The 27,368-nt window shown below is 44.2% G+C and overlaps 1 protein-coding gene across 1 annotated transcript; it reads right to left on the bottom strand.

The window, feature by feature from the left end:
- Window positions 1-444: 444 nt before the first annotated feature.
- LOC124039640 (very-long-chain 3-oxoacyl-CoA reductase-A-like) lies at window positions 445-26,058 on the bottom strand. Its single transcript, XM_046355826.1, has 11 exons — window positions 25,750-26,058; window positions 13,788-13,834; window positions 13,087-13,162; window positions 11,224-11,331; window positions 9,893-9,957; window positions 9,428-9,472; window positions 8,686-8,720; window positions 7,775-7,856; window positions 5,374-5,439; window positions 4,868-5,017; window positions 445-2,154 (listed from the first exon to the last, which is right to left on the bottom strand). Exons 1-11 carry the CDS (start codon window positions 25,925-25,927, stop codon window positions 1,999-2,001), a joined length of 1,008 nt encoding a protein of 335 aa, XP_046211782.1. The 5' UTR covers window positions 25,928-26,058; the 3' UTR covers window positions 445-1,998.
- Between the last annotated feature and the right edge of the window lie 1,310 nt (window positions 26,059-27,368).

Genomic DNA, 27,368 nt, shown 5'->3' with positions numbered 1-27,368 from the left:
TCGTTCTGTAGTTATCTGAACCATTCTGACATCGGACCGTTGTCCCCACATCCTCGGAACAGGTTACATTGTCTTCAAGGCTTTATATAGGAAGGGAGAGGGCGTGTTTGAAAAGTTATAGCCCATGTCCCTTCACAGGGGCAGGCCACTGAGCAGAAAAAAATATATATATATTTTTATACCATCATGAATAATTTCATATTCAAACGTTTAAATTGAACAATTCCATGTGAATCCGATGTGTAGACTTTCCACTGTAGAATTTGTCATCTTATCATTGATGAGAATGTCTCAGATGATATCATATTCATTAAGTACCACTGCATATGTTCAATACATTTTTGCAAATGTAACATCAGTAGGGTAGAGAGGAAAAGGGGTGGAGTTATTGGACTGTCATAAACCTACCCCCAGGCCAACGTCATGACACCATTAAGGAACAGCCAACATTGAATTCTCTTTATTTTGTAAACAGCATAGTTCTAGTTCATTAATATTTAGAAAGCAAGTCAGGGAGGAAATAAAACAGACCACATTCTTTATTGTACAGAATTTCTCAAGTAGAAAGTTCAGATTAACTCGTACAGGTGCAAAGCAGCAAGAGTGACAGAGTACATTGCAATTCCAAAATTCCTGATAAACTGGTCTAGTTCCACACCTGAGAAATCTTCATAAGGCACCATGGTTAAAGTCTGGACATTGGTCAGAACAAGTCATACAGAGATCCAAGTCAAACATAGACCAACACCCAGACAAACAGTTGTGTATGTTGTTGAAGTCCCTCACCACTCCAAAAAGGCTATTGTGCACAATATATAGTATACAATCTTTGGCAGTAGTCTGAGCCTGTACGGCAATTGTATAGCATTAGCTTGCAATAGAACTACTTGAATGTGAAAGACTCCCTCTCATTGGACGTGATCAATGCCAGCATGAGCTGGAAGGCATGTGGATAAGAATGACATTAAGAAAAAAAAAAGTAAATTAAAGTTTAGACAACTGGAAAAAGAGAAATGGATCAGTGCAACAAATCCCACCATTATTATAATTTTTTTAAATACACAAAAAACGTAAATAGAGTGATCGCTTGTAAACTTCAGGCACAGCCAATGCGTTTACTGCGCGAAGTACCTGAAGATGTGCCTGCGGCTTGGTTTTACGTACATGTATAAAAATATATATATAAAAAAAACTAATTTGGCCCGCCACCATTCTGCTTACAACAGCAGAGTCAACAAAAATCACCCTGTTTAAAGGTCCAATGAAGAAGTCTCAATATCAAATATGTTTTGGGTAACAAGTAAATTGTGATTGTTAATTAAAATGGTCAAAAATAGTATAGGGCAATTGCTCAAGCAATGATTTTGCTAGGACTGTCTGGGAGTAGTCAGAGCGAGGAAGGGACTGAAAATTAGCGGTTATTGGCAGAAAGGTTTGGAACGCTTTCTTATTGGTCTATTAACTAATTTACTGCATGGTGACGTAGAAGACAAACTCCATACCACCAAAAGAGGCTGAAGTTCAGGCGGTCTTTTCAAACAGCATTTACACTAAAAGGGCATTTTCATTAACACAATTTCACAGTATTATTCCATCCTCAGTGTGGAAACTAATATAAAAAAGGAAAAAAAAATCACATTTGACTGCACTTGGCCTTTAAAGGTTCTTCTCTACAATCATTTTTTGTCACATAGAAAAATAACTATTCCCTGTGCTGAGAGCAGAGTATGTATTTGTCGCAGCCACTGTTAGAGCTGCCGTTTTGGTTAGAGACGTTGTCGCTGAACCACTTCATTCAAAAGGACGTGTCATGTGGCGGCAATATGGGCTCCAAGGAAGAAATCTGTTAGCGTCAACATACAAAAAGATCCTCAAAAACACACCCGTGAATCATTCGACATTACTAACTAATAGACAGAGTCAGGGCTAGTCAGTGGTTGTATGGTAGTTCTATGGTCAGCTTCCGTTCTGTTATATGGGGGGGGGGGGGGGGTGTTCTTATTCGCTCTTCAGCCTGTCACTCTTCCCGTTACTCTGGTTGGCCAGCTCCCTCAGCTTTCTCCTCTTCAGGTAGCCAGTACGCTGGGCTCTGTTCATCCTTGCCCCAAAGTAAATGACCAGGTTAATGGGCACCAGGACAGTGGTCAGCCAGCCCTGAGGACACACGGCCAAAAGGTCAGAGGTTAGTTGGCACTCAGTGTGGACATAAACACATTGAGGGAGTATTCACTATTCAGTGATGCGGAATTAGTCGCTTCTACATGACAAAAATATATAAAATAGGTCAGGTCTACACATCACATTTCTAAAACGGAAAGTTTGGCACCAAACGGAAGAACAACGACTGAAAAGGGAGGGACTACGTGGGGTGTATCCAGTTAGGGGTCTTTCACACCAAATTGGTTTGATGTGTTTTTTCCAGAACTCTGGTGCGGTTACCCCCTTGGGTATGCGGTTCGCTGTAGGTGAGAACACAGTCCGGACTAAACATTGTTTTTTTCCCCCCACCCCCGAGTTGCACAACTACTATTGGTTGTTTTGACGGCAAGCATTTGATGAAATGCATGCAGCGTCATAACTCGAGATCTCTGAAACATTGTGCGTAGCAGAACATTTATGAGCGCATCCGACGCAGATTAGGGGAGACGGGGTCACACTGTTTTAACGGCTATTGCGCCGGTTTCTCCTGCATGTCGCTGGAAGACCAAAGGGAAAATATGAAGGTTCGGACACAAGTGACGCTTGATGATAATCCTACTGTAAACAGATTTTTAACTTGATAACACTTGTCCAATAAATAAATGACCTGCATGGACACCCCCCCCCTCCCTCCCTTAGGAGATGAAGACCGTCGCAAACAGTGGCAAAACGTTCTGCAACTTATTGGACAAATTCAGGTAAGTCCCTCCAGGTTTTGTTCCATTTGGCTTACCATTTACTTCCTAGTGAATACACCCCTGGATTTGTCCAACCAGACATTTTTGTTTTCAAAGTCCTCCTCCCCTCCCCCCCCTCCTCCCTCTCTGCAGATGACTTCGTCAACCATTTTGAAAAGGTCGACGACATCCGATCCTCGTTTGCTAAGTCAAACGACACCGCTGGTTCTGCTCACACTGCCCTACCCTGTGCTCTGACCTCTTTCTCCCCTCTCTCTCCAGATGAAATCTCGCGTCTTGTGACGGCCGGCCGCCCAACCATCTGCCCGCTCGACCCTATCCCCTCTCTTCTCCAGACCATTTCCGGAGACCTTCTCCCTTACCTCACCTCGCTCATCAACTTATCCCTGACCGCTGGCTACGTCCCTTCCGTCTTCAAGAGAGCGAGAGTTGCACCCCTTCTGAAAAAACCTAAACTCGATCCCTCAGATGTCAACAACTACAGACCAGTATCCCTTCTTTCTTTTCTCTCCAAAACTCTTGAACGTGCCGTCCTTGGTCAGCTCTCCCGCTATCTCTCTCAGAATGACCTTGATCCAAATCAGTCAGGTTAAGACTAGTCATTCAACTGAGACTGCTCTTCTCTGTATCACGGAGGCGCTCCGCACCGCTAAAGCTAACTCTCTCTCCTCTCTCATCCTTCTAGACCTATCGGCTGCTTTAGATACTGTGAACCATCAGATCCTCCTCCACCCTCTCCGAGTTGGGCATCTCCGGCGCGGCCCACGCTTGGATTGCGTCCTACCTGACAGGTCGCGCCTACCAGGTGGCGTGGCAAGAATCTGTCTCCTCACCACGCGCTCTCACCACTGGTGTCCCCCAGGGCTCTGTTCTAGGCCCTCTCCTATTCTCGCTATACACCAAGTCACTTGGCTCTGTCATAACCTCACATGGTCTCTCCTATCATTGCTATGCAGACGACACACAATTAATCTTCTCCTTTCCCCCTTCTGATGACCAGGTGGCGAATCGCATCTCTGCATGTCTGGCAGACATATCAGTGTGGATGACGGATCACCACCTCAAGCTGAACTTCGGCAAGACGGAGCTGCTCTTCCTCCCGGGAAGGACTGCCCGTTCCATGATCTCGCCATCACGGTTGACAACTCCATTGTGTCCTCCCAGAGCGCTAAGAACCTTGGCGTGATCCTGGACAACACCCTGTCGTTCTCAACTAACATCAAGGCGGTGGCCCGTTCCTGTAGGTTCATGCTCTACAACATCCGCAGAGTACGACCCTGCCTCACACAGGAAGCGGCGCAGGTCCTAATCCAGGCACTTGTCATCTCCCGTCTGGATTACTGCAACTCGCTGTTGGCTGGGCTCCCTGCCTGTGCCATTAAACCCCTACAACTCATCCAGAACGCCGCAGCCCGTCTAGTGTTCAACCTTCCCAAGTTCTCTCACGTCACCCCCGCTCCTCCGCTCTCTCCACTGGCTTCCAGTTGAAGCTCGCATCCGCTACAAGACCATGGTGCTTGCCTACGGAGCTGTGGGGAACAGCACCTCAGTACCTCCAGGCTCTGATCAGGCCCTACACCCAAATAAGGGCACTGCGTTCATCCACCTCTGGCCTGCTCGCCTCCCTACCACTGAGGAAGTACAGTTACCGCTCAGCCCAGTCAAAACTGTTCGCTGCTCTGGCTCCAATGGTGGAACAAACTCCCTCACGACGCCAGGACAGCGATCACCACCTTCCGGAGACACCTGAAACCCCACCTCTTTAAGGAATACCTAGGATAGGATAAAGTAATCCTTCTCACCCCCCCCCCCCTTAAAATATTTAGATGCACTATTGTGAAGTGGCTGTTCCACTGGATGTCATAAGGTGAATGCACCAATTTGTAAGTCGCTCTGGATAAGAGCGTCTGCTAAATAACTTAAATGTAAATGTAAATGTAAAACCAGGGAGATGAGCGGTGGAGCCGTACCATGACTGCGTGGGGGAAGTAGCCGTTGGTCTGGTCCTGCAGTCCGATGGTTGTCAGCTCAGCAGCCACATAGCGCTCCGGGGTGGGCTTGTCCAAGGTGGGCTTCCTGATACGGGTCATCTTGGTCGCCACAAAGAAGGGCAGCACGCTCTGGAGGACAGAAGTTGGCTTAAAAATTAAACAATTTATAAAAACACGGCAAATGTAGCCACGTTAAAAAGAGACGAGTGACAGAGGTAAACAGCCTTGTAGCGTGAGCCACAAAAACAGAGGCATGACGGTAGGGTTCTGTGCTGAAGAGCAGTCAGGAAGAAGCCACGAACTGGAAAGCAACTAGTAGCGAACAGCACCGTGTTCAGTACACAAAACATTGCTGAACTTCGCAGATAAAATGCCAGAGAAGCAGGTTCGTTTTCTGTTTTTTTTTAACATAATACAAGTATCTGAACGGTGGCCAACATTGTGTCCTGCTGAATGTGGCCCAGGTGAACAGGCTAAGTACTCACCTGGACAATGATTCCCTTTGCCTTATACTCCTCCTGAAGTCCCCGGGAGAAGAAGTCTACAAAAGCCTAAAAGGAGCAAACAAGAAATACTGACCATTACACCTACGAGAGAAAGTGCTTCCCCTACTGAACTGTAAGACTGGGATAACCAAAAAAAATAACAATTTATTTTTTAACCACAGCTTTGCCATCATTTCTATATGTAACAAATCCTACTATGGAAAATAGTCCTGCAGTATGAGGATGGGCACCACAGGAGGTTGGTGGCACCTTAATTGGAGAGAACAGGCTTGTGGTAACAGCTGGAGTGGAATAGTATCAAATAAGTCAAAAACCATTGCTCCCGTGATTGATGCCATTCTATCAGTTCTGGACATTATAAGCAGTCCTCCCCTCAGCAGCCTCCTGTGATGGGCACCAATAACACCATTTGTATTGTGCTTTTCTATACAAGTAACAAAGTGCTTCACATCATTAAATAAAATAAATACTAACAAAAAGAAAAAAAAGTGTGAGAAGTACCAATTAAAATCTATAGAAAACAGGGTGTTTCCAGGGCGGATTTGCAATAAATGTGCAAGCCTGACCACCTCTGGGAGATCATTCCAAAGTCTAGGGACCCAAATTGAAAATGCCCAGTCACCTTTGTTTTCAACCTAGACTTTGGAACGGTTAGTGCTTTACAGGGGACCTCAGGCTATGTTTTGGCTCCTACAGGAGAGAAGTTCTGCAATGTAGGTTGGGGTCTAAACCAAATCTAGCCTTAAACTTCATTTTTATATAACATACACACAAAAACAAAATGAGAAAGTGACTGGCAGCCAGTGTAGAGCAGCTAAAAAAAAGAAAGCTTTTAAGTGTGATGTCACATTTCCTGGTGCCAGGTAAAAGCAGTACTGCAACATTGTGAAATAACTGGGTGGAGTGATTTCTGACAGATGGGTACACAAAGATTTACAGTAATCTAGGCGTGAGGAAATAAAAACCATGCATAACTTCCTCCAAAATCAGTCAGACTTGACTTATATTTCTTAGACGTTAAAAAGCAGGACCGGACCGGTCTAGAGCAACACAACAGAGTCACACCCACCTCTCCAGCTGGTCAACAAGGACGTTATGATCAATAGTGTCAAACACAGCACAGAGATCCGAAAGAACCTAGAAGAGAGCATCTACCAGCAGAGACTGGTCATTATTACAGACTTCCAATAAAGCCGTTTCCGTGCTAGGACGTGAGCGGAAGCCTGGCTTCATACTCAAATTACTTGAAAAACAACTAACATCTTGGATAAATAAAGGAAGCTAAGAGAGGAGTCTATAATTATTCAGGGAAGGGGGGGGCTGGGCATTTTAATTAAGGAGAGGTCAGACCAGAGCAATTTTAAAATCTGTCTGGAAAAGAGCCAGAGGTCAGGGAGCTATTTACAATAGACAGAATGCTGGGGCCAAAAGTAATAACATCTAGTGGTCTAGTAGTGATCACACCCAAGGGACAGGTCTTCAGTATCAAGGAGGGACTCAAAGAATCTGCGCAAAGGAGCACAAAGGAAGCAGTAGACAGTCAGGGTAGTTGTCGCAATTGCCTCATGACCAGAAACACTATGGGGCCCAGCTACTTTCAATATAGGATCTTAACTTTTCTGTAAAGAATCAAAAACAGTTTGAAGAGATCAGGGGATGCAGGCATGTCATTGTTGTGTGTAAGACACAATAGTCTTCCACAGAATTGGATTGTGGAAGTACTCAGTTCAGCGAAGTAGTTCACCCTTGCCTCTTCAACAGCAACAACGTAACTTCCCAAATCCTTAATTAGCTCAGAATACTTGGAAGTTAGCAGGTCTTCCATTTACATTCAGCGTTTCGAGTTACTTTTTAAAGCACGAGCGTGGCCATTTAACCAGGGTAAGCCACAGGCAGACAATTTTTGGGGGTTGGGGGGGATTATATCTGGTGGCTAGATAGCTAGTATTAGAGTTTGAGGTCAGGCTAGTGTGGAAGGCAGCCGGCGCATGGGAGAGAGAATCTGTAGAGTTCAAAAAGTACTGGCACTGAAAACCATTTTTAAAAAAAGGAATAACCTAAGGAGGCCCGAGATGAAAACAGGAACTGAATCCATCCTCAAAAGAGCAAGGTGATATGTAAAAAATAAAATAGAAATTATTTAAAGCATAAGTTTCAGCTTTGCCTTCATCAGTGCTGTACCATATCTGCTGCCACAGAGTCTGAAGTCAGCAGACATGTTACCAAAGCTGTTCCACCAAATCAGTGTGAAGACAAACTGAAATCAGTGGTAGGGGACAGAAAGGCATACTCAGACATTGACTAGCAGTTGTGCAGTTAAACGATGCAATGTATACAAAATGTGTGCATTTATGTGTGGAGGTCTAAGACTGGCACTTGCCTTGGAAGAGGAGTACACAGTCAGAAGAGGGACAGGGTACATGCCACTGGCAGAGGAGATGTTGAGGACCACACCTTTGGACCTGATACCACAAAAACCAAAAGGGAATTAGAAGTTGTTTTTTTCCTGCCATGAAGTGCCAAAAGAGCCTCCTGTCCATCACAAGAGTACAAGCAGCCTAGTGCCACTGTAGACTGCCATACACACACACTAATCAGTCGCTGTGCGGGTTGCCATGGCAGCGGCTTGCTTACGCATTTAGCACTCCGGTTGCTGCAGTGATGTAGTGATAAAGGGGTTGGTTTGCCCCTCACGGCACCAAATGTGCCCCGCCTTCCCATTGGCGCAGAGAGCCCATGTGATTCGTCAGAGCCAATCGGAAGAGGGTGCACTTTGTGTGAATTGAAAAGCAGCTGGTCAGATCGGGGAACAAAGGGATAGAAAGAAGCAGGGTAGGAAGGCATTCTCTGTATAACACTGTTGAACTCATGTCCTGAACATTTGAAGCCCATGTCTTCATTTCATGGTCATTCTAAAAAATAAAATTTTAAAAAATGGAGAACATTTAGGCTTTTCTCATGTAAGTTCCAGCGTTAGGACAGCCTTGGTGCCAGCCTGTTCCTTTATGAAAAAGGAACAGCAAGCAGTGGGATGATAGCTGAACAGACTGGTACCCAAAATAAAATTCGGTCTACAAAGGATTTGATTTAGTGTTTGTAGTTTTACAGTGCAGCACAGCTTTGTCATGTGGATGAGCGTGTAACACCCTTTTTTTAACGATTTACATCCGAGACAACCTTTTTGACCAGTCAGACACACTTGAACAGACTATCAATAGCATCAAAAATAAATAAAAAGTTATTGTTCATTTATAATGTGGCAATAGCACTTAAAGAAAAACACAAACTCACCTCTCCACCATTCTGGGTAGAACTAAACGAGTCATCTGAAACAGGAGCAGGGAAAGAAAGGTTAACTCCTGAACAAACAGTTCGATTAACACCTGACAAAACAGCATGGTCAGGAAGCACACGTGAAATAAGTCAAACAGGACACAATTTTATGTAAATATTCAACTTCAAGACAAATGTCCATTTCGATGGATGCTAACACGAACTATACATAGTTTCATTCTTTAAAAATAAAATACTGAAGTGGCAAGGGAATGAAGTCACACAGGACCAGCGAGGAAGTTCACATTACCGCTAGATTCCAACCAGCGGCATTATGGGAGATGTATAGCACACCGGTACATTTCAGCCGCGTAGGAGGCAAGGGCGAGCGAGAGAAGGAACGAGAGAAATCGGGGTAAGAAATGGTGGTGCGTGGGTGGTGAACACAGACAGCGTTGGTGTAGTTCACCGTTGCTCTGGGAACCACAGGTAGCACGGCAGCAACGGTGGCGGAGAGGAAAGAGGATGAAGAGGAAGCATGAAAGATGGGACGCCCATCGACATGCCACCTGCGCCACTGTACGGTTGACACATTGTAACACTGAACTTTGCCGCAGACCGACTAAAGTGCACACAACCTGTGCAATAAAAATAAAATAGATATTCATCTAGTTTTTCAGCTATGGTATAGACATGCATAGCTGGCCCGTGGTATAGATTTATACACACAGAACTGCTACAGAAGCAAGAGAACTCTTACCTGGCAAACGGAGGTCATGTTGACATTGATCATGTTGGTGATGAACTACAAGAAAAAGAACAAAGATCTTTGACACCTACTCTCCCCTCTTAACTCCAAATGCAAGTGCTTGCTACACAAAGTACAGCTAGGAACTTTGGCAATGTTAAACAGGCAGCCCTGTTCAATATTGATATTTTGCCCAATTACTGGTTAAAAATAAATAAAACGATGAGCCGATTGTTCAAAAGAACAATTACTGAATTTTGCTGCCTGTGTAAAACACAGCCTAATTGACACTCAATTGGTTTCGAAGAAGTCTCAAGTAACATGTCCCTCAACTACACTGTTGAGGGACATGTTACTGTTCCACTGGATGTCATAAGGTGAATGCACCAATTTGTAAGTCGCTCTGGATAAGAGCGTCTGCTAAATGACTTAAATATAAATGTAAATGTACACAGAATTAACTCCAGAGAAACTCACATTGTCCAGGTCAGGAATATGCAGGAAGTACTCAGGGTAGGGATAGGATATCCCCACATTATTCACTGTAAAATAAAAATAGAAGCCAACGAGGCAATTGTTACTGCAAATAAGAAAATTCTAACTGATGGCGTTACACTTCTGAACCACCAGGAGGCAACAGGACCTCAGAGAGCCAAGCATTCCATTTAAATATAGATTTTTTTTTTTTTAACGGGGCATATAGCCGCACCTTAGAAACTGGAAGAGCAAGCCAAGCAGCACATGAACTTATATGCCCTCAAAGAATTACCTGAATGCGAGTCACACCAAGAATGTGGACAGGCATCACTTTCTGTACGAACACATCCTAATAAAAACGCCTGAGGTAATTAAAATGACAGTAGTAGGCGGCTAATTGTAAATGACGACACTGCCCCAATAGCATACCACTCATATTGCTTTGGCTTCGTGTCTCCCAGGTAACTCCAGGGTTAGAACTCAAGACTGACTGTGGAATGTGTTGCGGTGTTAAGCAAAACGCTAACATGCATTCCACAACACGTTGTCAGTGTTCTGGAAATGTACTTAAAAGAATTGCAACAATGACAGAATTTTACACACTTCTGCACGATTATGGACAAATAAAAGCTCAATGGCAATAGTGTGTGCAAGCAAGAGTAGTTTCTCAGTGGTGATTATGAGACCGATGACAGTATGGCCTTGGCAGGGGAAGGATGTCATTGTAAATAAGAATGTTAACAGACTTGACTAGTTAAATAAATAATGAGTTTGTGGGTGAAATGTACAAAACATTAGGAACACCTGCTCTTTCCATGACAGACTGACCAGGTGAAAGCCATGATCCCCAATTGATGTCACCTGTTAAATCCACTTCAGTGTAGATAAAGGAGAGGAGACAGGTTAAATAAGGATTTCAAAGCCTTGAGACATGGATTGTGTATGTCTGCCATTCAGAGGGTGAATGTGCATGACAAAATATTGTATTGCCTTTGAACAGGGTATGGTAGTAGGTGCCATGCACACTGGTTAGAACTCCGCTTCGTTTTTCACGCTCAGTTTCCTGTGCGTCAAGAACGGACCACCACCCAACTGTTGGAAGCATTGGAGTCAACATGGGCCAGCATACCTACGGAAAGCTTGAGACACCTTGTAGAGTCCATACCCGGACAAATTGAGGCTGTGCCGAGGGCAAAAGGGAGTACAACTCAATCCTAGGAAGGTGTTCCTAACGTTTTGTACACTCAGTCTAAAGAGAGGATAGTGTAGTGTGGGGACAAGTGGTATACACAGCCACACGTTGACGAAGGCCCGACCAAAGGAACACCTACCCAGGACTCCGATCTCCAGTCCAGCCAGTCCAGCCTCGATCTTGGGGTAGATGTCCGACAGGCCAAAGTCCACGGCGATGGTCTTGGTCTCCACCTTGTACTGTGTCTCTATGGACAAGAGGCAAATAAAGAAGATTACACTCAGCAGTCACCCCATAAAAACAGATGGTACCCTTTTCAACAAAAATTCCATTGAAAAATGAGCAGTAAAAAGACAACTTCTCAAACAGGAGAGGGCGCCGTGTACCCACTAATAAAACCTGAAAACGCCCGACGCTCTCCTTCCATCGATATGCCTCCTGCAATTAGTATGTATAAAAAAACGTGTTTGTCTTTTTTCCCCCAAGAGGGGAAAAAAAAAATCCCAGGATGTGCCACTCAGAGAGGATACGCAGGCAAGCGTTACCACTGCTGGATAGGCTTGAAATTTCCACAAGACAGTAGAGAAGTCTAGTGGAGAGATACAAGGCTGGGCTGGAATATCCCCATGAATCGACACACCCTATTCATGAAGCTATATTTAGCTCGTGACATTCTTTTTTTTATATCCTCAAAGCGTCAAAGAATGTGGGGGAAAAAAAAAAGTTGGAATTAGTCACAGGGTTTGTTATGGGGATTGGGGCTGCCAGATTAAATAAGTTTGGGTTACCAGGTTCATTGTGAGCCAATTGAAGAAAAAAAGGTGACTAGAGTTACAGAAAAGGGATAGTTTGTTGGCACAGTGATTGGGGATGCCAGATTTGGGGGGGGTTAAGTTGCCAGGCTGATTGAGCGGGAGGAGTGCCAGCGGTTTGGAACCTTGAGCCCTGCACGTGACAACCCATCAGCCCACTCAATCGTCAGCACGACAGGGGACATCGCACCTAAGGTGAAGGCTTAGGAGACCAGAATCCAGTCGCTTTTACGGTTGCATTATCGGAAGGACAGAATGTCGAAGATTAGGGTGCCATTTCCCAAAATAAAAGGAGCATTCATTCAAACGCAGTGAGGAAACGAGACCACTGCACTTACGCAACCAAAAAATTTGTCATTTAAAATGAACACACTGACTAAAAGCGAGTTCCGGTATCATTTATACATTTAATATACGGCACCTGAGAAACAAAATTGCACAGCACTGAGAATTTCAGAGTCTTCAGCTCAACTAAATATACAGCCAACTCCACACCCCAAAAGTGAAGATAAGGGCTCCACCCAGCACAACCAGAAGAGGACTGGCCACCCCTCATAGCCTGGTTCCTCTAAGTTCTTCCTCGGTTCCGGCCTTTCTTGGGTGTTTTTCCTAGCCGCCGTGCTTCTACACCTGCATTGCTTGCCGTTTGGGGTTTTAGGCTGGGTTTCTGTACAGCACTTTGAGATATCAGCTGATGTAAGAAGGGCTTTATAAATACATTTGACTGATGGATGAGTGAAGGGCTAAGGGAATGGGGACAGACATGCGTCAAGGCAGGCCTGCCTATTTGGACATCCTCAACTTCCAGGCATTCCTGGAGGTGCGTGTGCGTATCCCAGTGTCGACATACACAGGCTAGCCTTTTAGAGAGGGCTGGAGAAGCTTTTTACAGTGGCCATATTTTGTACATCAGCAGACGTAGAGAGTTGGCTGACGAGGCACACACTATACTCCACCAATTAGCATGTCCAGACGGAAAGGGTCACACCTTTTGCTTTTAACACCTTTAAGTAGGCAAGTCAGTTAAGGAAAAAAATCTTATTTTCAATGACTGCCTAGGAACAGTGGGTTACCCTCCTTGTTCAGGGGCAGAACCACAGATTTACCTTGTCAGCTCGGGGGTTTGAACTTGCAACCTTTCGTTTACTAGTCCCACGCGCTAACCTCTAGGCTACCTGCTGCCCACTTACCAAGCTGCCTGGCGACATCATCCAGCTTGTCCTGGGAGCGACTGATGAGAATCATGGCGAACCCTTTACGGGCGAGCTGAGAAAGGGGAGCAAGACAGATGGGATGAGTAGACTGGAACAGTACACCACAATCACTGAAGACTATATTGAAACAGGGAACTCTACGGTTCTTTAAAAAAAAAAAAAGAGGGACTTACTAGATTCCTATTGAACCATGTCACGGTTACCTCGGCCAACTACGGTCTTGACCGAGCCTTCACTACTGCCCTAAAGACATGCATGGCCCATTGACAAGGGTGCTCCAACTCAGCATGGAATGGCGTGAGGAGCTGAGTGGTAGCCTTGTTACCACCGCTCTTGTTCTTCCATCCTCGTGGAGACGGGAAATCACCCAACGTCCCCACAAGGATAGTAAAACAAGAAATTCTTCCGGGTGGGAACATTACCCAGAAGGACAAAGGCTATTTTTAGCTTAGGGGTTAGGTTTAGCGTGAGGGTTACAATTAAGGTCAGGTGTAAGGGAAAATAGGATTGACTGGAAATCTTAGGTCCCCACAAGGACAGAAAAAAAACAAGTGTGGGTGCGTGCAAGAATCCTTTTAAAAGAATAGACCTGGAAGAGCCCCCACTACCATGGCCTGTGCGTCACTAAGCTTTTCCAATGGAGGAAATTAAATAAAGGGGTCATGCAGGAAACTCACCTCCTCCGCATAGACTTTACCGATGCCGTCTGTGGCTCCCGTCACAACTGGAGAAAGAAAAGAAAGAAATCAGTACTCATGGTTGCATGTTTCGTACAGTCGTTTTGGACCGATGCCTCGACTGAGCATTCAACTCAATACATCGTCAATGAGAGCCGATGAAGATGGTCCAAAGTGCATTACAGAGACTTGGAAATACAATGCCATTCAAAAAAGAGAAAAACAAAATGACTAGGAAAAACATTGATGTCACCAGATGACGTTAGCTAGCTAGGATTGAGGGGAGGCCACCAGATTTTAGCTAACCAATGTTACCATTGCTATCCATTTTTGACTAACTTTGCTCGCTAGTGACAACATTTCCATCTGTCTAAAGTAGAGTTCACATGCTGCTGGCAAAGTCGTTTCCTACTAAATATATGACTACTTTGGCAATGTCATCGTATTTCCAGGCACTATAGTGGAATTCAGACAGTCATTCTGGACAGAGGCGATCACCACTTTGGTGCCAACGAGGGCAGCTTGAGAACGTTCATAACGGCATAACGCTACAGAGTGACAGACGTGCAACCTATGAATAGGTTCAGTTTTGAAAAAATTGCAGCCTGGCTCCAAGTCACTAGATAACAGTGTATAACGCTAACATGTAGTGGGGAATATACAATATATTGGGGGTCCAACATAAAGTAACACACAAGTGTCATGTCATTTCTGTCAAGGCTTTCAAAGAAACCAATTGCAGAGAAAATTATAGTCTTAACCGAAATCATGACACCTTCATTTCTGGTCAGACTGCTTCTTTGGGGGATGCAAACAGCAACACAGTACTGTAGCCTTCACGGGTGACCGGATAGCAAACAGTAAAAACAAATGACAAAAAACAAATCAGCTGAGATGCACCCAACAACCTTGTTCATCCATTATCATGTGGTACAGAATAAAAACGTAAATCTAAATGTGACCATTAAGCTAAAACTACATTTTAAAACAAGGCCTCACGACAATGCTCTTTTACAGTTGGCTGAAGAGTTCCATTCAAAGTGGTTGCAAGAGACTAGACAGTGGCGGTAAAGGAGGATGGCTAGGAGGTAAAGGAGGATGGCTAGGAGGTACAAGGAGTCCGGACGGATGTTCCCTGTCATTCTCGGCTCGCTTTGTCAAGACGTTGTACAGCTATTTTTAGCCAGCCTTCTGCCCATCACCCCTATTCCATGCCTGAACAATCAGTCTCACACACCACTCTTGCTAACACTAACCAAAGCACCCAAATACAGGATTTTTAGGGTGGGTAGCTAAGTGGGCACCAATACGTACTATTCCCCCAGCACAAACCATTGTGCACTATGAAATAGCACATAGAAACCAACCCAGGGTTGATGAAAAGATTGACAGGTAGTAGCCATTCTCTGGCACAAAGCTGGAGGGGGAAACAAGGAGAGGGAGGGGAGGAATGATGACGAACAAGGAGCACGAGAGAAAGGAGGGGAGGGAGGACAGGGATCCTAGGGGCGGCTAAAAATAGAAACAGAGGAAAATAACGAGTGAAAGGAGGGAGAAGAAAGAGAGTGCAGTCAAAAGTGGAGACAGAAGCAGATTGTTTTTTTCCCCCCGCCCATCTTAAGAATGAAACACTCCTTGGCAGAAAAGCCTCAATGGGCAACAGACTGTGGCATCAGGCTGAGACTGTACACTCCCCTGTACAAGGGGCTACATGCAGAGTATGGCCAGGCTAAAGATGACAGTATACCAACACATCCCTCAAGAGAAATGCCATAGTGAGCTTCTGTACATGAGCAACAGAGGAGCTGTATGCTAGATAGTGAACCACGCAGTTGGTCGTGAGATCTATGCCGGATTAGGAATACACCAGGAGAGTGCATGATGCCTACACAAATTACACGTGTAATTTCATCTGAGTTTTTTTTTTTTTTTAAATGGTCGCACATGGTTTTGTGAACGCAACCGCATAGGTTCATTATGACACGGGCAGTGTTGTCAGGACTGGAAGTTCCTGCACTCAAGGAATCCTTGAACTTCCTCCCCCGCCCTGCTTCACCCGAGACTTGACCCAAAGTTCAGAGCACATACACCTAACTCAACAACACATTCTCTTTCGGGGAACAACGACCATACAGTCCCATGGATTGGTTGGATGAACCAACAAAACCAGATGGACAGAAAAAGAGAACGGAATGGGCCGGGGGGGGTAGGAGAGGTTCTGAATCTGCACCGACTGCATTCCACGGAGATATTAACATGTGGAACAAAGGGTATGCAACTCACTAGAAGTTAAATGCCGATGGAATCCCACAGGAACTGTAGGGCACATGTTTGTTTTCTCCTCCACCTGTCAGGGGATGAGTAGTGTCTGTACACTCAAGTGCATTACCGCTTACACTTTCACCACTGCGGGTTCTCATGGTCGCCGGAATATAGTGTGTTCCTGTGGGACTAGGAGACGGGAGACTGAGGGATGGGAGAGGGGTATTAACAAGACACAGGGTGAGTGGGAGGGAGTGCAATTGGTTGCATACCACGCCATCTGCCTACAGGAACGGTGAAGAGGAGAGAGGAGACGATGGGGCAATGGGAATATGAACTGGGGTTTGAACCCTGATTCCACCTCCACAAAAAATAATAATAATGTAAAAGACCATTGCTGATTCAAGTTAGTCAGATGGTTTCGCAGCTCAGTATGAAATGTAGCCGCTTCACGCCTCCCTTCTGCAACTCCTGAAGGGCTACACCGCTCCCTCATATCATAGGAGAACCATGTGCCCTCAAACTCATTTTGGCAAGGATGAGAAAAGGACAAATAAAAAAAATTTGGCAAGTGAATATCGTAATTCATGGTACCCGCACTGTATATGTGGCACGTCAGGATCATTATTCCCTATGAAGTGCACTACTTTTCAACTAGGGCCCAAAATAGGACTCAAACGTAGTGTACTATATAGGGAATAGGGGGCCAGATCATATGCATCCAGACTTGACATCCCGTCATCCCCATTGTGTTGTGCGCTACATCTACAATGACAGCCAATGTTAAGACTTGCAATTACTCATGCCAACCAAAATACTCTGATATGTAACAGAAACTAAATAAAATAGATTCAACTCAAATCTGTTAAGATCCTGGAATATATATATATTTTTTTATAAATAAACATACCACCCATTCAGTCAACATTTCCACACATTAGATCCGGAAAGGAACATTGTGTCCCTAATTTCCCCATTGTTAAATTCACACAGAGCAGGATTTTAAAATTACCCTCACGCGAGTGGAGCATTTACGGTCAGTGACGGCTGCAGACAGGAAAGAGCTACGCGAGCAGGCACACAAGTGACACCACAGCGACTGATGTGCCTAACACGGGGGGCTGGGGGGTCCTTTTTTTATGAACTCAAGCAACTTAAAATAAGGCACTAATCTATGGATTTCAAATTACTGGGGCAGGGCTGCAGACCACTTGGGAACCAGGCACAGCCAATCAGAATTGTAATTTCTACCCACAAAAGGGCTTTATTACAGACAGAAATAGTCCTCAGCACCCTCTGGTTACACTTGGTCTGTAGTGGAGGCCGGTTGGACATGCTGCCAAATTCTTTACAAACAAGGTTGAAGGCAACTTATGGTAGAGAATTAACCATTAAATCCTCTGGCAACAGTTCTGGTGGACATTCCTGCAGTCAGCATACAAATTGCACACTGACAAAATTACACATTTTAGAGTGGCCTTTTATTTTCCCCAGCACAAGGTAATGATCATGTTTTTTTCCCAGCTCATTAAAAACATTGAACCAACACTTTACATGTTGCGTTAATATTGTGTTCAGTGTAGAATGTCTCAGAGGCTCTGATGTGTCACTCCCATCTCCATATATTTACGACAATAACACATTTTCAATGCCATTTTGGTTAAGTTATCCCCTGGTGGGGGGGGGGGCTTAAATTGCACTCGGCGCTACACATCACGTAGCTGCTGCATATCGACGTTCCCACCTCAGAGGCACAGTGGAGCTGCCCCTGCCTGTCTCATACTCAATATTCATATTGAGGGCTAAAAAAAGGAGCACGAGTTAAAAATAGCAGCGAGGAGCCGAGCGCAGCCTCGTCTGGTTCTCGCCTGCCTGCCGCAGCACCTGAATACCAACAAGGAATGAATGGACAGAGGGGGTGGGGGGGGGACACACCAGTTATGGCTAAAAACGGGGTCTACTCTGCAATGCATCCCAAAAGTACAGAACGGCATTGGAGCAATCATGCTTATTTCAGCATCCTATTGCAGCACCGTTCATGGCTGTATATAATATAGCGCTGCAGCTCCAGAAAAACTGCGCAAATCAAAATGGGTGCCAAACTAAAAGTGGATCTCCATCCGTCACTAAAGCCCCAATGAACATTCGTGGAGAGGACGCGGTCTTAGTGTTGCCCCTCTCCTTTCATCAGGAGCGGTTAAGTCATTTGTCGTACCCCCGCCCCTCCTATCAACGAGCCAGCCCTCCCCTGGCAAAGAAAGGTGTGGTAGGGAGGCGGGCTGCAGTAGAAAACCCAACGCGACCACTATCCCTGCCTTTACCCACCTCAAACAAGTTGCTTTAAGTAGCAGAAAAAGCTGCAAGTCACGTGGGCAAAAAGTCGACAGCTACTGCTTTATGAGCCGAGCAAAAATAAATATACTTCGAGCCGCCCACGACCAAATATAGCGTCTATATTTGTGTACAGTGTGTAAAAAATTGCCTTCCAGTCACATGCTTGTTACCTTTCTTCATATCCCCCGTGAGAAGTTGCGATAACTTACTAAAATAAATAAAGAAATTAATTCCTTCCATCTCAATGGGCAATAAACTGCCGCAGATATGAATTTGATGACCAGAACAGGCTTTCCTTTACAACAGTGTAACTATGAATCACAGTGGCGGTCAGTGCAGTTTAGGATGCGCGATAGGACGATTATTTTTTTCATGAGCATGGCTTTATGTCCATTACAGCATGTTGGATGACTATCATTCATATTCCAGTCACCCAGTTCAATGTAACATCGATAGGTTTAGGCTACTATATGATACTCAAAATGTTACCTATACCCATCATAACGTTGCGATAACCTAGCCTATTAATGAAAGTTTACAACGTAGGTGCACACAGGTCGAGATTAACCTTGTGCGAGACTGACATTCAATACGGCTTTTCACAATCTTGAATGCATCAAACTTGTAATCATTAGTCCAGTGGCAAACAAGAGTTTCTATTGGACAAATTCAGGTATTTTTTTATCCCCATTTAATTTCACATTTAAGAAAAAAAAGGAAAAACAAAAATCAGTAGAATGAACACACCCCTGATCATAGCAGCCACGTTGTATTCATTCTAGCCTCCTCACATCCAATAAGGTCTTGGTTATGAAACATAGTGGAGACAATACTCCTCGTCGACAGTGTGTAAAGCTCTGCAGTTAGCACTTTTGCCAAGGAGGTAATCAATAACCCAAACTCAACTGTAGAGCTTCACAACGTCAATGCAGGTCTTTAAAGCCTTCCGTCAACGCTGAGCAAATCTACACAAGTTTCTCAGACAACCAAGACATCATAGGAAGTCTTTGCAAGAGGAGAATTGGGTTAGGGTTCAGAGTTACTGCCTAGGGATGTGCCGATTACAAAACCCAAGAACTCAACTGAAAGAGCCTGGGCTTTAAGGAAGTTCATTTATGATGCAATACAATCACAGGTGTTATCACATTGTGTTGTGCATGCAAATGCACCGATTGGTTCTGGGCATGTTGCGCTACCAAAATCAACAAAAACATTGTGCAGTTCTATGCAGTGAATAGTATTCAATTCACCGCATTACAACTATACTGCTACGGTGGGCTCTCCTAACTTGGTGAAATGTACTTCATGCACCTGTGCCCTTAAGCACTAACGCCACCCATTACTAAAATAAAAAAAGGTGGAATTTATTTTAGCCTAATTTAACTAGGCAAGTCAGTTAACACATTCTTATTTTCAATGACGGCCTAGGAAGTGGGTTAACTGCCTTGTAAAAATCTGTCGTTCTGCCCCTGAACCTTGTCAGCTCGGGGATTCGATTTTGCAACCTTCCAGTTACTAGTCCAACGCTCTAACCACTAGGCTACCTGCCGAAAAAATAAAAAAACCTGGCATTAAACAAAAGGAATTTGAAAACAGCAGGTTTACACCAGTCTCATTCATACACGTACCGACTGGTCTGAACAAGTGGACTGGAATAGCAGTATTTGTTTGATTGCATTTATTTTTTTGAGACTAAGTGCAAACATGGGCTATTTAAAAATATAGTTTAAAGAAACCGATGGAACTTCCTTTTCTAACAAATAAAGTAACACGAGTCGTGACAGCGGAGCGAGAAGTGGGGGGCTCGCAGAGGGCAAGAAATTAATGAGAAATTGATAGGCAGAAGGATAGAACAAGAGATGAGAAAGGCTGGCTAGGGAAGGAGTGACCGGGGCTTGAAATTAAGCGCTACAGCTTTCTCTACCCAGCAGCCCCGGCTGCAGCACGTGTCACAGCGCGTGTTCGTCACATGAAACGCAACGCTGCTCTCCCTCCCGTCTCCAACCATCCACCCCTCCCATTTATAACACTAGGGGGAAGCACATTCACAAACATAGATGGAGCTGCTGACCCTTCCTCAGTGACCGGCACATTTCATCCATATACAGTACCAGCCAAAAGTTGAAACCTACTTAAGGGGTTTTATTTTTACATTGTAGAATAGATGGGCACATCAAAACATGTGGAAAAAGTGTAAGATAAATAAAAATATATTTTATATTCTTCTAAAGTAGCCATCCTTTGCCTTGACGACAGCTTTGCACCCTTGAATTTTTCCTTAACGCATTTCAGCCAATCAGTAGTGTTGTGACAAGGTAGGTGTGGTATACAGAAGATATTCCTATTTGGTTAAAGACCAAGTCCATATTATGGCAAGAACAGCTCAAATAAGCAAAGAGAAACGACAGTCCATCATTCCGTCAAGATAGTAAAGTCAATCAATCCGGAAAATTAAACAACGTTTCTTCAAGTGCAGGTGCAAAAACAATCAAGCGCTTTGATAAAACTGTCTCTCATGAGGGCCGCCATAGGAAAGGAACACGCACAGTAACCTCTGCTGCAGGAGGATAAGTTCATTAGTTACCAGCCTCAGAAATTGCAGGCCAAATAAATGCTTTACAGAGTTCAAGTAACAGACAAACTGTTAAGAGGCATGAATCAGGACTTCATTTATTTTTTTAAACCTTTATTTAACTATGCAAGTCAGTTGAGGACAAATTCTTATTTACAATGACGGCCTAGGAACAGAGGGTTAACTGTCTTGTTCAGGGGCAGAAAGACAGATTTTTACCTTGTCAGCGCGGGGATTTGATCTTGCAACCTTTTGTTTACTAGTCCAACACTAACCACTAGTGTGCCGCCCCCAAATGGTCAAATTTCTGCAAAGAACCCACTACGACAAGACACCAAGAAGGAGACTTGCTTGGGCCAAGAAATGCAAGCAATGGACATAAGACTGGTGGAGATACGTCCTTTGGTCGGAGTAGTCTAAATTTGATATTTTTGTTTTCAACTGCCATGGCTGTGTGAGACGCAGAGTAGGTGAACAGATGATCTCCGCATGTGTGGTTCCCACCATGAAGCCTAGTGCTTTGCTTGTGTGATAGTGCTTTGCTGGTGACACATTCTGTGATTTATTTAGAACTCAAGACACTTAACCAGCATGGCTACCACAGCATTCTGCAGCGATATGCCATCCAATCTGGTTTACGCCTAGTGGGACTATAAGACAATGACCCAACACAACTCCAGGCTGTTTAAGGGCTATTTGACCAAGAAAGAGAGTGATCGAGTGCTTTATCAGATGACCTGGCCTCCACAATCCCCCGACCTCAACCCAAATGAGATGGTGTGGGATGAGTTGGACTGCAGCGTAAAGACAAAGCAGCCAACAAGTGCTCAGCATATGTGGGAACGCCTTCAAGACTGTTGGAAAAGCATTCCAGGTGAAGCTGGTTGAGTGTATGCCAAGAGTGTAAAGCGGTCCAAGGCAGAGGGTGGCTACATTGAAGAATCTCAAATATATTTTGATTTGTTTAACACTTTAAAAAAAAGTTACTACATGATTCCATGCGTTATTTCATAGTTAATGTCTCCACTATTATTCTACAATTTAGAGACGAAAAACCCTTGAATGAGTAGGTGTCCAAACTTTTGACTGGATGTGCATGTTCCTTACAATGAATGAAACACAGCACCTATTCATGACAAGTACACCAACTGAAAACCTTTGACATGACACTTTCCAACAACTTTCCCTTTATCAAAAGACAAATTTCCGCACAGCCTTAAGCTGTTGCCATGACAGTCATAACCAAAGTAAAAAGGGTCCTTTACATTCCGGAATAACTGACCAGTCTTCCATGTCACGCCGACACCAACCCCTGAATGGCTACACCCATCCCTTATAATATGTAACCATTCCAATCGATGAATAAACTCATTCAGCGATAGGGGATAAGATAACGGGATAAGACGAGCTAGAGGTTGTGTGACAAGTTGCTTGTCAAATGCCCTGTGGGAAGTCTCTGCCCCTCAACGGCTGAAACACAGCGCAGAGAACCTAGTGGGCCTAACGTTGAATCCAATGTCAATGACCTTTTCAGGAGCCACATCCTAAGAATAACCTTTCAAAGTCTCCTACACGTAGCGTCATCCGTTCGGTTAGATTTACAGAGGCAAAACCCCCTTCCCCCTAAAATCTTACTCCTTGGTTTGATCCATGCCTCTAAAAAAGGAATTAGATGCTTCTGTACTGCCCCCCCCCCCCCTCACACATGCAATATATATCATCTGCAACACACTGGTAACCTTATGCAAGATGTGCTGCTATGTGAACTAATGAAGAGGTGGGGAGAATTTCTACAAGACAGACCGGTGGAGTCTAGAAATAACTTATTTACGTCTCAAATAAATTTTAAAAAGTAGGGATCACTGAGCTCTATGAAAAGTATATTCATCCTACAGAATATCTTGGTCATTTCTAAAACACCCTCAACTATAAAAATTTTCCCCAAACCACAATGTCACATTTTTGGATATAAATCTGTTACTTATATATGCGTAGATCACTTGAATTTCATAACTATTGGAGGACACTACATACCACATAAGATGTTATCGTTAAGCAAGAGCTTTAGTCTTTTACAGACAATGGATAAGGCAGGAAAACAAGAGGGGATGCCTCCTTGAGTCAGGCAGGGTGTATGACTCCAAACCTACCCCCAGGGGTCCCCTCCACTCAGGGAACACAACAGCGTCGCTGGAGCATCCAAAGGAACACCAGTGAAATTCTTGCAAATCCCGTAAATCAAGTATGTGCACAAGAGATGTAGCCAATGTACTGGCAGGCTACAGCGCGACACATATGAAGGTTGAAAAAGGGGGCATAAAACAGAATGGAGATTTGAGAAAGTCTCCTTTAATGAATTTCTTCACTGGTGACCTTTTAGTAATACTCTCAGGCCTGTATCCCAGAACCAGATTAAGCCTAGTCCTGGACAACAAGTGTGCAATTGAAAAATCGTGTTTTTGCAAATGTACTTTTAAGCCAGCTGTATGCATATTGCAAGACATGGCATATCCAAAATGTGACGGTCCCGTTCTGTGAGCTTGTGTGGCCTACCACGTCGCAACTGAGCAGTTGTTGCTCTGTGGCCTACCACTTCGCGGCGGAGCTGTTGTTGCTCCTAGATGTTACCACTTCACAATAACAGCCCTTACAGTTTGACCGGGGTAGAAGGGCAGAAATGTGACGAACTGACTTGTTGGAAAGGTGGCATCCTAAGACAGTGCTATGTTTAAAGTCACTGAGCTCTTCAGTACTGCCAATGTTGGTCTATGGAGATCACATGGCTGTGTGCTCAATTTTATACACCTGTCAGAAGAGGGTGTGGCTGAAATAGCCAAATCCACTCATTTGAAGGAGTGTCCACATAATTAACCTAAGTGTGAAGACATAATTTACAAAAGTGTATGAATACACCTTTTTAGTCCAGGACTTCTGTCCGAGAAACCTGGTCCAAGATCAGTTCGTGTGATTTAAACAATGACCATATGAGTTGGCAAGAGAGCACAAACAGATGTGGGATCAGGCTATAAGAGAAGAGGCTGTAAAGTGACTTGAGAGTGAGCGAGCATGCATGCGTGGTAAACCTGGCTGCCAGACCTGTGCTTCAGGATCAGGAACCAGTTTCTCCATGCTCTGGGGCATTGTCACCGCCAACCGCTGTGCATACTCTAGGGACTGACATTGGAAATTAATGTGAGAAGAGACAAGTCAGACTGGTACTCCTATGACTGTTGGTTTCAGGGTGAGGCATGCATATTTCACAAGAACAAAAAATACCAAGGTAGCACTTTAAACAAAAAAATAGCACCCCCACAAAAAACATGAAATAAATCCAATTATCAGTCAGAAATTATGAATTATAACAGTATATAGTGATGTGGGCTAGCAGCATGCCGAACCTCAGAATGTGCAACAATAAATTCGGAGATGGGCTGCAAGGGTTATATAAATGGTTACATTCAAGCGACCAGTCAACGTGAGCGCCAAGACGTGATTTTGGGAACGTGTCGCAATCTATGACAAGGCAATGACCGATCACATAGCTAGAGCGCCGATGTACACTGGTACCCCGACGCATATAAACCAAGAGAACATCAAACTATGCCATTACGCATTCAATAAGCATTCCACCAATGCGACACATGTTGGAATCCTTCATCTAACGCACATGACCTTCATTTTAAACAAAATAAACAAAGCCATCAAACCCCAGAAACAACTTCAGACAAACGTACGTCGTGATGCAGAGATAAAAGCGTAGCATTAAAAACAATACACTGTCATCATTTTGGATAAGAGAACGTAAAGGATGGTATGGGGGGCGCTCGGAAAATTGCGCAGCAAGACGAGAACGCGCTTTTGCTCTAGACGCAGCAGTATTCTCTTAAGACAAGACTGGATAACTGGGTCAAGATAGGCCAAGGCTATTTCAACGAGACTAGGCTACACATTATGCAAAGGCACGAAACTAAAATGTCTTAACAGCGAATTTACTCGTATTTGACCAGGACGGCGACAGAAGCCCCTAGTTTGAACAAAAATAAATAAACTTGAAAAAAACACAGGATACGAGTTACACCAAATACAGCTGGCTGCTTAGAATGTGGGAAACTCAATTCAATTTCAAGCTAATTAGATATCGAAAAATTAAGATCAATCCATTTGATAACCCATTTTAGGTAGCCTATTAATTGCGTAAACAAAAAACATATGGCAACAATGCACGCATGACCAAAATATAGCCTGGGGTATATTATAAACTGTTGAATAACCTATGAACGTTAACATTACAGAGAGGAATCTATATTTGGGGTAAATCGAAATATAGGTCACGTCTTAATTGGGCGCATATATATATATATATATATCTCTCAGGTGGATGGGCTAATTTCGTTCACTGTGCCGCTGGATGAATTCTCACCCACATATTACCTATCGCTAAATGAGCGCACAACCTGCGGAATTTGGTTTGTAGTTTCTGTACTGGACATCTTCATCCTTTCGAATGGACGGCGAAAAACAATGCTGGTTCGGGGTCTGGAACTTCGGGTGCTGAAGTGCGGCTGTTGCACACTGCCAATAAACGTGATCTTGTTAACCTGTTAGGGCGTTTACGCGATAATCCTGATACGCAACTTAACTTTCTAAAGTCGGTGATACGTCAAATATGATGAGAATGCAGTATTTTCGTTGATGTATAATAAAGTTTGACTAAATAGCCTAATTTTTAAATGTTCTTGTCGAGCTCAAGCCTTCGTGACTTTTTGTCGTAAGGAATCCATGTGACCAACTCACCTGCCCATTTGCCCAGTTTCGGCGAGAGCAACTGGCCATTTCCCCAGACCCAAATCCGAAAACCTTGGAGGAGTCGGTGGAGCACCCACAAAGACAGTGAGGCCACGGTGAATGCGCCGACCCAGAAGAGTGGCGTCTCGGCCACAGGAAGCATGTCCTCCACGTTCAACGAATACATGACAGCTGTTTTTCAGTGACTCTGTGGAGACCTCAAATTTAGGCAATGTGCTCTAATTTCAAGACACAATGTGCGAATCCCTTTATAAGGAGGTTGTAGCATCACACTCCCACAACACTAGTCTATCCTGATTTAAACACACACCCACCACCTACTCTATAGCCTGCCTGCAAACCCACCTCTGCTCGTGATTGGTTACAACAGCTGTCTAACAATAGAAACGTCCCACCCTTTGGTGAATTTACATGCCAATCCCCAAGACTCCATTCCCATTCATGCATTGGGCGCATTCGTTTTCCATGTCCCGGTGCTCCGGGTAAAAGAGAGTATGTACATTATAGACGATTCCACTGGTCTCCATTGGTCTCCATTCCCCTGAGGCACAGGGCCATGCAAAACAAACGTGCCCAGTGTTCTTTATGAAGCAGGGTGGCTCAAATGTGGTCCTAGGTGAGGAGCGATTGGGCATACAATACGGAAACTTCTCTTCCGAGCCTTTCATTGGTTCCTGTTGTAACAGGTTTTTCAGGTTTAGTCAGGATTATGAAACCCTCCAAACCCACGTGTTCCAAAAAAAAACTGCCCACACCACTTTATGAATGGAAGGATGCTCCGATTGGTGGAACAATAATCTATCCACCCGCCTCCCGGAGAGTTTTGGGAAAGACGTCATTCGATTACGAAATCAGCTCGCACCCTTCTAAACATGACTCATTCACCCATTTTAAGCACCCTGATAACATTATATTGACAATTACAACAAGTGATGGGACACACCACACTGATAAACGCTTATATGCGCCCTAAAACAGAACAAACACATGCGCCCGTTTTTTTTGCTTACAAAAAAAGCATGTACCCCCAAAAAACTACAAACCCCATATGGCCATTTAATTATATTCTCACGATTCGCGAGACAGTTTACCCTAGTACGAGAAGACGAAACGAAGCGAGATTGTTTACTCCATCCAAAATCTGTACACGAAAATAAGACCACGAAGTGAGGAACATTTGTATGGAGGTCAATGAGAGAGTGCCGAATTTGGTCAACAAACAACATATCTGCTAATTTGCTGCATGAGGCTTATTTGATTGAATATATGTTTTGTAATTGTCAGGTTGTTATGAATGCACTGATATAAGTGAGAATGTTTCGGCGACTTTGGTTGAAAGCCTTTATATCGGAGTAGTACCTGTTGTTCACAAGCGACATCTGCCCTCTCAATGGATAGAATGGTCCCACATGTTCTCGCCTCCAGCTTGCCTTCCATCTTTCAGGACATGTATATCTCCATTGTTAGTGCGGTCACTCGATTATCTTGTCAATATAATATAAATTCTTTGCCATGGTACATTTCCCAAACACGGAAGAAAGAGATGGGAGGATGTGTGATTAACGGGGGGAAAGGTGTTTCCCCTTACATAAACACAGAGACCGTCA

This window comes from Oncorhynchus gorbuscha, linkage group LG01, assembly GCF_021184085.1.
Source record: "Oncorhynchus gorbuscha isolate QuinsamMale2020 ecotype Even-year linkage group LG01, OgorEven_v1.0, whole genome shotgun sequence".
NCBI classification, from domain to species: Eukaryota; Metazoa; Chordata; class Actinopteri; order Salmoniformes; family Salmonidae; genus Oncorhynchus; species Oncorhynchus gorbuscha.
The sequence above is the reverse complement of the archived record's forward strand: the minus strand, read 5'-3'. Positions and strand labels throughout refer to the sequence as shown.